General features: G+C 37.7%; 2 protein-coding genes across 2 annotated transcripts in view; one reads left to right on the forward strand and one right to left on the reverse strand.

Annotated features, from left to right (window-relative positions):
- LOC102217830 (olfactory receptor 52K1-like) overlaps positions 1–13,243 on the forward strand; it is a 46,014-nt gene that overhangs the window by 12,071 nt on the left and 20,700 nt on the right. The window lies entirely within an intron of this gene.
- LOC111612015 (olfactory receptor 52K1-like) lies at positions 1,556–7,466 on the reverse strand. Its single transcript, XM_023351659.1, has 2 exons — positions 6,796–7,466; positions 1,556–1,835 (listed from the first exon to the last, which is right to left on the reverse strand). Exons 1-2 carry the CDS (start codon positions 7,464–7,466, stop codon positions 1,556–1,558), a joined length of 951 nt encoding a protein of 316 aa, XP_023207427.1.

The raw sequence follows: 13,243 nt of genomic DNA on the forward strand, positions 1-13,243 counted from the left end.
AAGGGATATTAACATGTATTTAAAATACATGTTAATATTGGTTTCATAAAATTTTTTAATTTTAGCACAAGTTTTGAGTTTAAGTTTTACCTGTATTTACAACATGTATTTTATTTTACTTGTTAAAAAGTGTATTTCCACCTAGAAAAACTCATATTGTCATTAAAATACTTGGCAAAATAAGCATTTGTTACATAAACTTTCAACACCGACAGTTTCTCACATTTCTTCTTTTTGTACTGGAAGAAAAACAGTGAAGGGTGAAAAGTGATCCTGAAGATTTGAAATGTAATCACAATACTTTTCTCATCGGAAGTTTTTACTTCTTTATCTTTTAAAACATTCAGAGTTTAAAATGGCAGGAAAACATCTTTATCTGCTTTAATATGACATCCAACTTGAGAAGGAAAACAGCTAAATGCTGAACAAGTTGCAAACAAATTAAACTTACCAACATAATTCTATTGTAAGTTGCTAAAATCGAAAATACCATAAATACTAATTTTGCACATCAAAAATGTATGTTTAAAGGAAAAAAGTGCTTGTTCCCTGCTGACCCCTGAACTACATCAGTGACTTCAGATTCTGATTTTAAAAGAAAACATATTAGCAACATTTTAATCATACATGTTGAAACAACCATAAAGGAGAAATTCTCTCATCAGACTTCTCTCTCCTTCAAAGGAGAAGTTTTGATCTCTACACACATACGCTAAAACACTGAAAAGGATCAGTAAATGTTCCTGTGTTAGACTCAAATCCCTGAAAGATGTGAAGGAGAGTAAATGGAGTGAGAGCAAAGTTAGAACAATAGAAATGATTTGAATTTAAATGACAATCTGCTGGTAGTTCAGCTTTGATAGTTTCACCTGTTACTGAACGTCTGCTCATATCTTCTTCACCTGGCTGTGAAACAGACTCCCTCTGACTCAGACCTTTTATATCTTCGGTTACTCCGACATTTTAAAGAAAACTTTGAGCACATTTCCTTTCCTGAGTCACTTGGGGCAGCTGGTAGGTTCCTGGGATCGCTGCAGGGTTGAAGTTCACAGATGGTGACCTTGGCATGACCGTGGGAAATATTTTACCTAACAAGATTGATTATTTGATTATTTATGGTGAAATGTGAATAATAAACACTGAGGAGCTGAACTAGGACTGGAATAAGTTACAAAATAAAATAAAGAAGGTTATGCACAACCCTGATTATCCTCTTCATCAGACTGAACAGTCTGATGAAGAGCAACAACAACTCATTTAAAGGGTCTCCTGAAGGCTTATTCAGAGCCGCTGAAATACAGACTGCTACAGGAGGCCTTTTCTGCTCACAGCCATCAATTACAATATTTAGCTTCTCTTTGGGACCGATAAAGTATTTTTTAATTTAATCGAACCACATGGTTTAATATATAACCACATAACGGTAACCACTAATCTCAGCTTGAACTAGAGAATAATGATCTGCAGTGATGTTAGTGTTGGAAATATTTATGCCTTCAGTCTCCCATCAACATGTTTTATTGTAAACTCAACAGCAGCATCTTTATTTGAGTGTTTAGGAACACCAAGGTCCAGTCTGGACGAATCGTTTCCAGTGCGTCAGCGTGTTCAGAATGTGCTGCCTGATCTCAGTGGTTCTGACGCCGTAGATGATCGGGTTGAAGCAGCTCGGGAACAACAGGTACATGGTGCTGAAGAAAACTCGGACGGCTGCAGGAAGTTCATTCTTAATCCGATATGAAAGTAAAGCAATGAGAGCCAAGGCTAAGCTAACCGTGATCACCATTGCGTGAGTGATGCAGGTGTGTAATGCTTTGATGCTGGTGCTGCTGGACCTCAACATGGTGGAGCTGGCCAAGATGGCGGCGTGAGTGGTCGTTCTTTGCAAGCTCTCCCGAGATTGTCTGGATAGGGAGCTGTTATTGCTGCTTTAACGCAGGGAAGCATTTATTCTGATACCTTCGTTAAATATTGTGCTTAAAGCTGTTTAAAAAGGACGTCTTGAAAATTTTAAAGAATGGCTGCAAGTGGTAAGCGCAAATCCGTCAGCACAGAAAATACACCAACTAAGATGTCGGCTAAAAGTCACAAATCGACAGAAGACCATGACTTCGCTGAAAATATCATAGCAACTTTAAAGTTGACGATAAACGAGAGAGCGGACGGTCTTCAAGCAAGCATAAATGATCTCAAAGATTCGGTGGATTACATCCATGCTGAAATGAAAGAAATGCAAGAAAAGATGACAGAAACCGTCGGGAGAGTTGAGAAATCAGAAAAAAAGGTGCTGCAAATGGAAAATAAGCTGCTCGAACTTTCACGTTATAAAAGAAGATGGGACTTGCGGCTTTCGGGAATAAATGAAGAAGAAGGAGAAGATGTTCGTAGCAAGGTTATTACCATTTGCCAGAAGACAGCGCCAGGATGCAAAGAAAAACTACCAGACGTCATCGACAGCGTACACCGGCTGGGTCGCGTTACAGGCACGGGTCGTCCTCGAGAAATGATGATCCAGTTCTCCATGAGACACTACAGGGATACGGTATGGAAGGCGGCCAAGCAGTCATCTTTTCTGAAATCAAGCAACCTGCGCTTCAAGGAGGATTTCTCCCCAGAGGACCGTCAGAGAAGAAACTTGCTGTGGCCACTGGTGAAAAAAGCACGCGAAGAAGAGAAAACAGCTTTCTACATCGGTCCCAGAGCCTTTGTTATTGACAAAGGAGGAAGGAGGAAAGAACTTGAACCTGCTAATGACTAGAAGACATCTTGAGAATCAGAACTAACAGTTAAGTAATGACATTAAATATTGAAAAAGCTCCGTTTATTATATAATTTTTCTGTTGGGAGAGTTTGTTAGATTTTTCTGTAACTCAATTTTCAGGGTTAGAAGCTACAACTCTTAGTAGCATTTCTTTTTTAAAGTTATTTCACTCAATGCTCGAGGGTTAAGGAACAACATTAAAAGAAAGGCAACGTTTTTATATCTTAAAAATTTTAAAGCAGATTTCTGTTTTATCCAAGAAACTCATTCAACTGCAAATGATACCAAGTTCTGGAAAACTCAATGGGGGGACGAACTATGGCTGGCACATGGCTCCACTCAATCAGCAGGAGTGGCAATATTACGAAACAACTTCAGTGGAGATGTATTATGTTCACTCTTAGATACATATGGACATTTTACTTTATTAGTTGTATCAATAAATGAAGAAATTTTTTTGTTGGGTTCTATATATGGGTACAATACCAAAGCAGAAAATATGCAACTTTATGTTAGATTAAGTAATGGGGTGAATTACTTATGTGGCAAATATCATAATATGAATATTATTATTGGTGGGGACTTCAATTCAACTCTTAATGAAGCATTAGATAGATTTCCTCCAAAGGCTAATACAAATTCAAACACAGTTCTAGAAAACTTTATGTCAACCTTTGGCCTAATTGATGTATGGAGGCAAAAAAATAACTCCAAAGTTGAATTTACGTGGCAAAACAAAACAGGCTCCTTTAAATCAAGAATTGATTTCTGGCTGGTGTCTGATTTAATAGCTGATGAAATTAAGTCAGAGATTCTTCCAGCTCCTTTATCAGACCACAAGCTTATTTTAATTGAAAAAACTAAATTAAACCAGTATGGAAAAAATAAAATTACAGCTTACTGGAAACTCAACTCTTCACTGTTAGAAAATAAAACAGTGGAAGAAAGCATTAAACAAATAATTATAAAGTATTGGAATACAGCTTGCAGTCAGAAGGAATTCAGTAAAAATTGGGAACTCCTAAAATATGAACTTCGAAAAATGTTTATGAAAACTGGAGCTGAGATTCTAAAAGAAAAAGGAAAGTAGAATCAGAAGTAATAAAAGAAATTATCTTATTGAACAATGTTCTGCCAGAAAATTTATCTGAAGAACAAAAGATTAGATTAAGCCATTTACAACTGAACCTGGACAATATTTACATTTCCAAAGCTAAAGGAGCGTACATCAGATCGAGACAGAAATGGTTAGAAGAAGGAGAAAAAAACTCTTCTTATTTTTTTAGATTAGAAAAAAGACACCAAATATCTAACAGTATTATGAAACTTCAAATCAATAATAATATCTGTGAAGACCCTGTTCAAATCTCATCTTACTGTGAAACGTTTTTCCAAGAACTTTATCAGTCAAGATGTTCTGATGAAACTATCACACAATTTATTAACTCTCTGAATAAAATGCAACAAATTAGTAAAAATAATAAAGAAGAATGTGATTCCTTGATTACACTTGAAGACATCCAAAAGTCCATCAATAAATTAAAACTAAATAAATCACCAGGTACTGATGGCCTCAATGCAGAATTTTATAAAAAGTTTTCAGAACAGCTATCGCCATTTTTACATCAAGTTTATCTTGAAAGTTTGGATTCTGGATCACTTCCACCAACAATGACCCAAGGTCTGATTACACTGATCCCTAAACCACAAAAAGACAAGCTTCTTCTAGATAACTGGCGACCAATTACATTACTACAAAATGACTATAAAATTATTGCAGGTTGTATTGCTACAAAAATTAAGAATACTCTTGAAGAAGTGGTTGATGAAACTCAGTCTGGATTCATACCAGGTAGACATATAACTAATAATATTAGGCTTATCTTGGATCTGCTAGACTACTCAGATTTAATAGAGGGGGACGGTCTCATATTGTTTCTAGATTTTTTTAAAGCCTTTGACACAGTTGAACATACATTTTTATTTAAAGCATTAGAAGTATTTGGATACGGACAAATCTTAATTAAAAGTTGTCAAATGTTATATAGGAATTGTAATGCATCCGTAAAATTATCACATGGCTGCTCTAAAAGATTTTATTTGAAAAGAGGCCTCAGACAAGGGTGTCCAGTCTCCCCATATCTATTCATTCTGGCCATGCAAATTCTTTCAGTTAAAATCAAGGAACAAATTACAGGGATTAATGTTGCAAACAGAAACATCATAATTTCCCAGCTTGCCGATGACACTGCACTTTTTTTAAAGAATAGATGTGAAATAAAAAACTCTATTGAAATCATCAACACCTTCTCCAAAGCTTCTGGTTTAACTCTAAATCTAAATAAATGTGAATTACTTTCCATTAAATCTAATTTAAAAGGCACATTCCTCAATATTCCTATAAAAGACAAAGTTAAATATCTTGGAATCACAATAATTAAAGATCAAAATATAAGGTCAATAGACAATTTTAACCCTATAATTAAAATTGTTGAACAAAGATTTAATCTATGGCTCCAGCGAGATCTCTCTCTTTTAGGACGTTCATTATTAGTCAAAGCTGAAGGCATTTCTAGACTCGTTTATCCGGCCCTTGCTCTTGATGTTCCCAAACAAATCAGTACCAATATTAATAAAATAAACTTTAATTTTATATGGAAAAAGAAATGCCATCTTATCAAAAAAAATATTCTAATGAATAAAGTTGAAAAAGGTGGAATTGAAGCCTTTGATTTCACATCTTTAAACAATTCATTTAAAATTAAATATTTAAAAAATCTTCTAAAAAACCCAAACTCTATATGGAATGCTATTCCCATTTACAACTTTGACAAAATTGGAGGATTACCCTTTCTTCTTAGGTGCAATTACAGTATACCCAAAATACCCCTATAACTATCTATGTTTCATAAACAAATGCTCTTAAGCTGGTCACTTTTGTACAAACACAATTTTTCTCCCCACAAATACTATATCTGGAATAATGAAGACATTAAATACAAAAATAAGACAATCTTTTATAGAAAATGGTTTGATAGGGGAATATTACTTGTAAGCCAATTATTAAATCTAAATGGTCATCTATTGTCTTATTCTGATTTTATGTTACATTTCCAATTTCCTGTCTCCCCTAAAGAATATGCTGTGGTGTTTGACGCAATCCCCAGTGGGTCATTAAAGCTTTTATCATCTTTACCTCCAGATCCAATTCACTCAGTGCCAAATTTTGATCCAAACTCCATTTATGTTGATTATGATTGCCCTTTTTTAAGTAAGAAAACAACCAACAAAATGTTAAGAAAGATTCTATTACGAGATGTTGTTTTTTCACCAGCTTGTATATTTTATTGGTCCAGCATTTTTGAAAATATAAATTGGAAGTGGACTTGGATACTTCTAAAAAAATACTTAATAAACAATAAAGTAAGAGAAATTTCTTATAAAATTATTCACAATGTTTATCCTGTTAAAGCATTTTTGATAAAAAGATATAAATGGGATTTGGACCCTATGTGTACTTTTTGTAAAAATAATGAGGAAAAGCTTGTTCATCTTTTTTGGGATTGTAATTATACCAAAATATTCTGGAGAGATATGTCAATTTTTTTTCATCAAAAAAATCTCAATATTACTTTAACAAATAAGGATATTTTGTTTGGGATGGAGAAATGTGAACTTGTCAAAACAGAATTTTTATATGTTGTCAACTTTTTTATTATTTATGGTAAATATCATATTCACACCTCCAAACATTTACAACAAAAACCTAATTTCCAGATTTTATTATCTTCTATTAATATCTATTTAGAATCCTTAAAAATCAGCTCAAATGCTAAAGCCATTCAAATTATTACTGCCCTTAAAGAACTGCAACCCTCGAGCACCGATTTGATTTTGACATTGTAAAATAATTGTTCTATGTTCTGTAAAGCCCGTTTATGTTGTATCTGTTTGTAACTATTATTGTTCTATGTTGTTCATATATGTTCTTTGTTTGCAATAAAAAAAAAAAAAAAAAAAAAAAAAAAAAAAACCTCAACATGGTGCTGATTATCAGAATGTAAGATGCTGCGATAAATAAGAAGTCAAAGACAGGGATGAGGAAGACAGTAATCAGACCTACAAGGTTGTTGATGGCGGTGGATCCACAGGCCAGCTCCACCAAGGCCATGTGCTCACAGAAACAGTGGTTCATCACATTCCTGCAGAACGACAGCTTTCCTGCCAAACTCACAAACAGAGAGATGAGCAGCATGTTTCTGACAACCAGCGGGACGATAAACTTCAGGAATCTCTGCAGCGCCATCAGTTCATGGTAGTGGAGTGGCGTACAAATGGCAAAGTATCGATCCAGAGCCATCCACACCAGGATGGTGGACTGAAACGTTCCAAAGAAGTGAATGAAGTGCATCTGAACCAGGCAGCCAATCAGAGAGATTCCCTTCCAGTCAAACAGGAAGCTGAGCAACATGTTGGGAACAAAGAACACCGGGAGGCAGAGGTCGACACAAGCCATGCCGGCGATGAGGATGCTCATTGGCTGATGAAGGCTCCTCTGAGAAACGACAACATAAACCAGCAGGGAGTTGGCCAGCAGAGCCACGATGAACATGAGGAGGAACGGGACGAAGAGGACCGGCCTCAGGTCGCCCAGTTCTGCAAAACCGTTCAGGATAAAGTGCTGCTGTGAAGAGACGTTCTGCATCTTCTTTTTACTTAATCCTGCCTGTTACAGCCTTGATTCAGTCTGCCTGAAAACAAAGACAGAAACATTAGTTTCTATCAGTCTCATGAATACTATGAACAAATCAATATACTTTTGTTTTTAGTTGAGTTTCATGCTAAGTTTTGAACTTCAGATCATTTTTAAACCCTCCTGCAGTCCCAAGAGTGGGTCCAGTGGACTCTTCATAAAATTTTTTTACTCTGTGCGCAGTCCTGGCAGAGTCGCACTGATCCCGCGTACGCCTTTTTGAAGTTGGGAACTGACAGGACACACCCATCACTTCCCTGTTGTCTGATCGTGACATCTGCTGCGCTTTGCCTGAGCGTCTCGCTAAGACTGGGAGGGTTAAAGGCAAAACCAAAGCTTTATAGTCCAAAACTGGAAGATACCAGTGTGGCACAGAAAATCTGTGCAAGGTTGAAAATCTGTCACATGTTAAAGCACATAGTAACATGAATCATACTGAAGTTAAAAACAAAATTTGGACTGACAGCCAATCAGCAGACAATATGACCCATAAACAACACAAGATTCAGAACTTAAGGGTTTTTCTCTCTCTAACTTCTGCAAGAATCTGTTAATGAACCATTTATTTAAATCAGGAATATGAAACAGAAAAAGACATCTTAGAGCAGTGTCCCTCAACGGCCTCAAGGGTTGGTGTCCATCGATTCTTGGACACTGCTCCAACTAATTTATTCAAAGGACTGAATCCTCCTGAATCCTCCTCCACCTGTGACCACTGTTTGCAGCCAAAGCTCCAGGATGCCCCGCTGCCTTCGATTTAAACTATACACTATAAACCAAAGTCTTCTAGAGTCCAATGTTTGTGTATCAGTCCAACAGCTGAAGCTTGTCCCAAACTGGGCCATCAACAGAGCGACTATCCCAAACACAGCACCAGATCTACAGCAGAATGGCTAAAAAAAAGAAAAGATTCATTGTGTTTAAGATCGAGTCCAGACATCAATCTTAAGGAAATGCCGTGGTTGGACCTTCATGGAGCGACGGAGAAACAAATGTCCGCAAATCTTATTAAACAGAAGCAACACAAGAAAGCAAACAGGAACCATAATCCCTGAACACCAAGCTAAGAGAAAGTCAGATAGAAACCACAGCTGAGTTATTAAATAAACAATGACATTGTGAAAAAGGTCATTATTTGTTGTTTATCTGACGACTGTCTACAATCTGCTCAAACTGAGAAGCCTGAATCTTTACCTTCAGCCCTGTTGGTTTTGTGTCAAACACAGAAACTGATCAGAAAACAGAGCAAAGCAGAGATTATTGTGTAAGATCTACGATCATGAGAGGAAATGAGAAGCTCAGATTTTACAGACAAATATTATATCTGGAAACCCTTATGCAGAGCTGAGCATCAATACTTACTAAACAATGTGAAGTTTGTAGAAGAAACAAGCCAATAGCGTGAAATATTTACTATAATTAAAGTACAAAGGAATACACATTAATACTAAATGCACGCAATGGTTTGAGGAGCAGATGGAGAATATTTCACTACAATAAGATCCTTTGACTGTAAAAACTCATCAGCATCATTAAAACCCATCAGATCGAAGCTGAAACCACGGATTGGATCCTGCAGGATTTCAGCTGGTGGAGCTGCTGCAGGTCAGCTGGTAGTAAGTGAAAATATCTCTTACTGTAAAAACCTCTGATGCTGCATCTTTATACTGTCTCTTTGACTCTGCTGGAGGTCCAACCCCCCACGGAGACAAAGCGCTGCGCAACCAAACCAAGACGCTAAGCAGCAAAGGCTTCGCTGGATCCTAAAGTATAAAAAAACGGATTAAAAACGTCCTTATGTAGCTGTTGACAACGTACACACCTTATGCAAAAAATGTGAAATTAAAGCTTTGTGGATGTTTGAAACAAACACAGATCAAAGCAGGATGTTTGAGTCCAGGCCCTTGTTATCAGATACTAAAAAAAGAAACAAAAGTAAGGAATGTTTCAATCTGTGGGTCGCACCAAACATTGCGTGAGTAAAGATACATATTGATCAACAAATATCATTTTTTTAAACTGGTCAATATTTGCACATAACTGTAGAACAAAAACCATAAATATGTAACTGTTAATAATGTTTGATTAAAGTTACTTAATTTCTATAGTGTAAATTTACAACATATCATCTCAAGGCATTTTAAAATGAAAAGTCAATTCAATCTGGTGACGCACCCAGTCCGACTCAAATAACGCAGTCATGTTCAGTTTATTATTTAAGGCATTCATGGACAAGCATGTAGTGACAGTGGAGAGGAGAAACTCCTCTTTAACAGGAGGAAATCTCCAGCAGGACCAGGCTCATTGTGGACGGCTGTCACACAATGGCTTCTGAAGAAGTGACGTTGGAAAACTTTGTATGCTAACAAAAAGTAGAAATGGCATGCTCCTTTATAGCTCTTTATCTAGTCCGGAGAACTCCAAAGCACTTTACACTCCATCCACTCATTCCCCCATTAACACACCGGAGCTACATAGTAGCAGACTAACACAAGCGAGTCCATCAGAGCTGGTTGGATGTTCCAACAATCCCTTCATGTCACGGTACCGATCTTTCTTTCCCATTCCTCCGTCAAGGTGAACTTTCCCACTCTGTGCCTACATCCAACTTTGTTGGTGTTTTTTGAGAATTCCCAATCTAAGCAGATAACTCCCAATGCCTTTCAAACCTACACAACAGAAGGAAAGTGTTGGGAAGCAGATGCTACTTTGATGGTTGCTAAGAGTTCAGACAGCCACACCAGGAGCCTGTAGAAGGTCCTGGGGTCTTTGGACCAACTCAGAGGCAGAAATGAGGCCCACATGCAGAAACTCTGTGTGTATTATGACCAGGAAGCCACTGGATTGAGGGGTTAGTTGAAACAAAGATCAGTCTAAAGGTTTCCAATGGAGCCAAAGTAGCAGAAGCATCCAGATGTAAGCAGCAGAGAGTTGACGGGACCAGAAAACGGTGAAGATGCAAAGAGGAACAACTTTCCCTGAGACCCGGCCAGAGGTCCTGCTCTTTTCTGGCAAAGTGCTGGCAGCATGAATGAGAAGTTATGAAGTTTAGTAACCCAACTGTCATACCACATATAATGCAGTAGTGTAGATAAAAAGGAAATGAGCTTTGCCACGAGACAAGCCCATACCATGATCCCACCCAAACCCAGAGGCCGGTACTGCATAACGAGGACGCTGGATGATCACAACATGTTTTACTGGAAGCCCTGGAACATGTACAGTACAGGCATTCTGTGCCGAAAAGCATTATGGGAACTCTAGTCCTGTTGCATTGGTACAGTCATAAAAAGTTGCTATCAGCAGTAAGATCCTTTCAAAGAGGTGTCCAAAAAATAACCTACAAGTAAAAATAATTTTTTAATAAAATGGCAGCAGAAGTTCAGAGTAGGAGTTTATTTGTGGAAGGCCTGCTCTGTTCGAGCTTTTCAGATTGCATCCATTACTTTCTTTTTCTGGGTCATTAAACTGCGGTAACAGATGAAACCACTCTGAGCTGCAGGGTGCTGTCAAGGTCACCGTGGGAGGTCATCTGTACGGTTACATCATGCTAACTGTGTCGTATCGTTAATGAGCCCCTGCTGAGATCCCCAGCTTCACCATTTGGAGCACAACGCCAGGCCCAGAGGGCGTCTCTGTGTGGACATTAGGACACAGGACAATTAGTGCAGCCAGCAGTGGGAGAAACCAGGAGAGGATGCTCTGCTGTTGCCATGGTTACCACCAATCAGCTCCAGGTTGCTGCGTTGGGTGTTTATTCTCTGCTGTGCTTAAACGAGGACGGATGGCAAAACAAGGACAAACTTTATTCATCAGTGATGCAACTCACCATATAACTTTTAAAATAATTTTAGTTTTAGCAACATAATCTGGTGATTGGGAGTCTTTTCAGTCACCTTTATGTCTGCCAGTTGAAACAGACATAAACTGATTATGTTTCTATCAAACTGAAAACTGAACTTTCCTAAAGTCTCAAATCATTTTAGGTGTTTTACCCCAAAGCTTCATGTTAACCCAGCATATTTAAAATCCTCCCTTTCTGTCTTCAGTTTGTGAATTTTTAACCAAAACGAGGAAGAGAAGATTGTCTAATAAAAAGGAGCATGATAAAAATCTTTTATTATAGTAATCTTAGAAGTGTCATCAGTGTTTAGCTGACAATTCAGCTAATGACAGCGGAGTTTCTCTTCTTAGCTGTATTTCCTTAATAAATTTTGTCAGTATTCCACTAATGTTGAGAAAACAAAATTTTGCAATTGTGTTTCCATGAAATTAGAAACCCAATTAAAATCACACAGAAGCACATTTGTTCATGTGACAAGTCATTAAAAATCATTTTGCACCATCATCCTCCAACGACTTCCTGTCGTCTTCGTTGTTTGCGCCAGCGGCAAGATCCAGTTGTTGATCATGTGACTCGTGTGATAAGGAAAAAGTTCCCATTGCAGTTTTGTGAAATAAACCAATCCTGATACAGCCTCATCAAAGGGGCAACATTTTTTAATCAAAAAACAAGAATTTTCTTTTGGATTTTTTGTGTTTCCATTAAGCAAATTTATTTTTTAAATGTCAAATTGTGCAATTATACGGTCAATGAAAACTTAGCTATGTGAGATTGATAGTTTGGGTTTGAAGATGAAATGAAATCTGACCTGCATAGTTGCTTTTTGGGAAACTAAGACGATTTACAATGAAATCAGTCATTCCCATTCATGCACACATTACCATGCTGATGGCTACTAGATAGTAGCCAGTGCTGCCCTGAGGCAGTCTGACAGGCACCGGCGCCATCAGCCCTTCTGACCACCAGCAGGTGCGTCGGCGAAGCCTTTTACCCAAGGACACAACAACAAAGACGGGAGCTTGAACTACCAACCCTCCTGCTACAGGACGAACTCCTGCCACCATCAACACCATCGCCCCAAAGATGCACGAAAGACAGGAGAAATGAAGCTTAGATCCAGCTGCTCACAGTGAAAACTAAATCCATGAAGTTGATTTTGCTTTGCTCTCTGGCTAATCTCAACACCACAAGAGTGCTGGAGGTCTGTGGTCACTGACTGATGAAAGATGGCCACCTCTCTGCACTAAGTGGCTCAACATCCCACTGACCCCATTCTGTGATCCGACAGGCCTACGCTTTGAGACTAACACAACTTCATCATGAGTTCACTCCTATTAAGAGACAGGAAGTCTATGCTGAAGAAAAAACGGATGTCGGACGGCTATTATTTTTCACTAGAACACAGTAAATGTTGAGTTTCATAGTGTCCTGTCTCTGAGAGTCTTGGGTTAACAGAACCTGTAACTGGAGGTTTTTCCATATCAACTGGTCCTGGGTGACAACAAAAGCCAGTTGTCACCCAGGTAGTTGTGTGATCTGAACTGTTCATATTTCTTTGAGAACTCTCTTATGATTCAGCTAAGATTCATCCAAATCTGACCAATATGTCTGTTGCAATAATCAGTAGATCAATTCATGGCATGATAAATTAAACCAACCTCAATAATTTCTATTTGCATGATTTATAATTTTTCTCTTTTCTCTCTATGCTAAAAACCAGATGATGAAAGTCTTCAGTCTGGTGCTTTGGTTTCAACTAAACCTTTTTTTAAGGACAGATTTGTTTACAGAAACTTCATAATTCGTTTGATTTGCTGTTTCTGTTGTTTTGTTTATAAATTTGGTGGTAAATGTTCATTAGAAATTAAGATTTATTGATCTTTGA

The sequence above is a fragment of the Xiphophorus maculatus genome, chromosome 18, assembly GCF_002775205.1.
Source record: "Xiphophorus maculatus strain JP 163 A chromosome 18, X_maculatus-5.0-male, whole genome shotgun sequence".
NCBI lineage: Eukaryota > Metazoa > Chordata > Actinopteri > Cyprinodontiformes > Poeciliidae > Xiphophorus > Xiphophorus maculatus.

What these genes read in the sequence shown, in the direction of transcription:
- LOC111612015 (XM_023351659.1), bottom strand. Translation starts at nt 7,466, where the DNA reads ATGCAGAACGTCTCTTCACAGCAGCACTTTATCCTGAACGGTTTTGCA. An exon ending in ATAATCAGCACCATGTTGAG is followed by an intron (nt 1,836 to 6,795) that starts GTTTTTTTTTTT and finishes CACCATGTTGAG; the next exon opens with GTCCAGCAGCACCAGCATCA.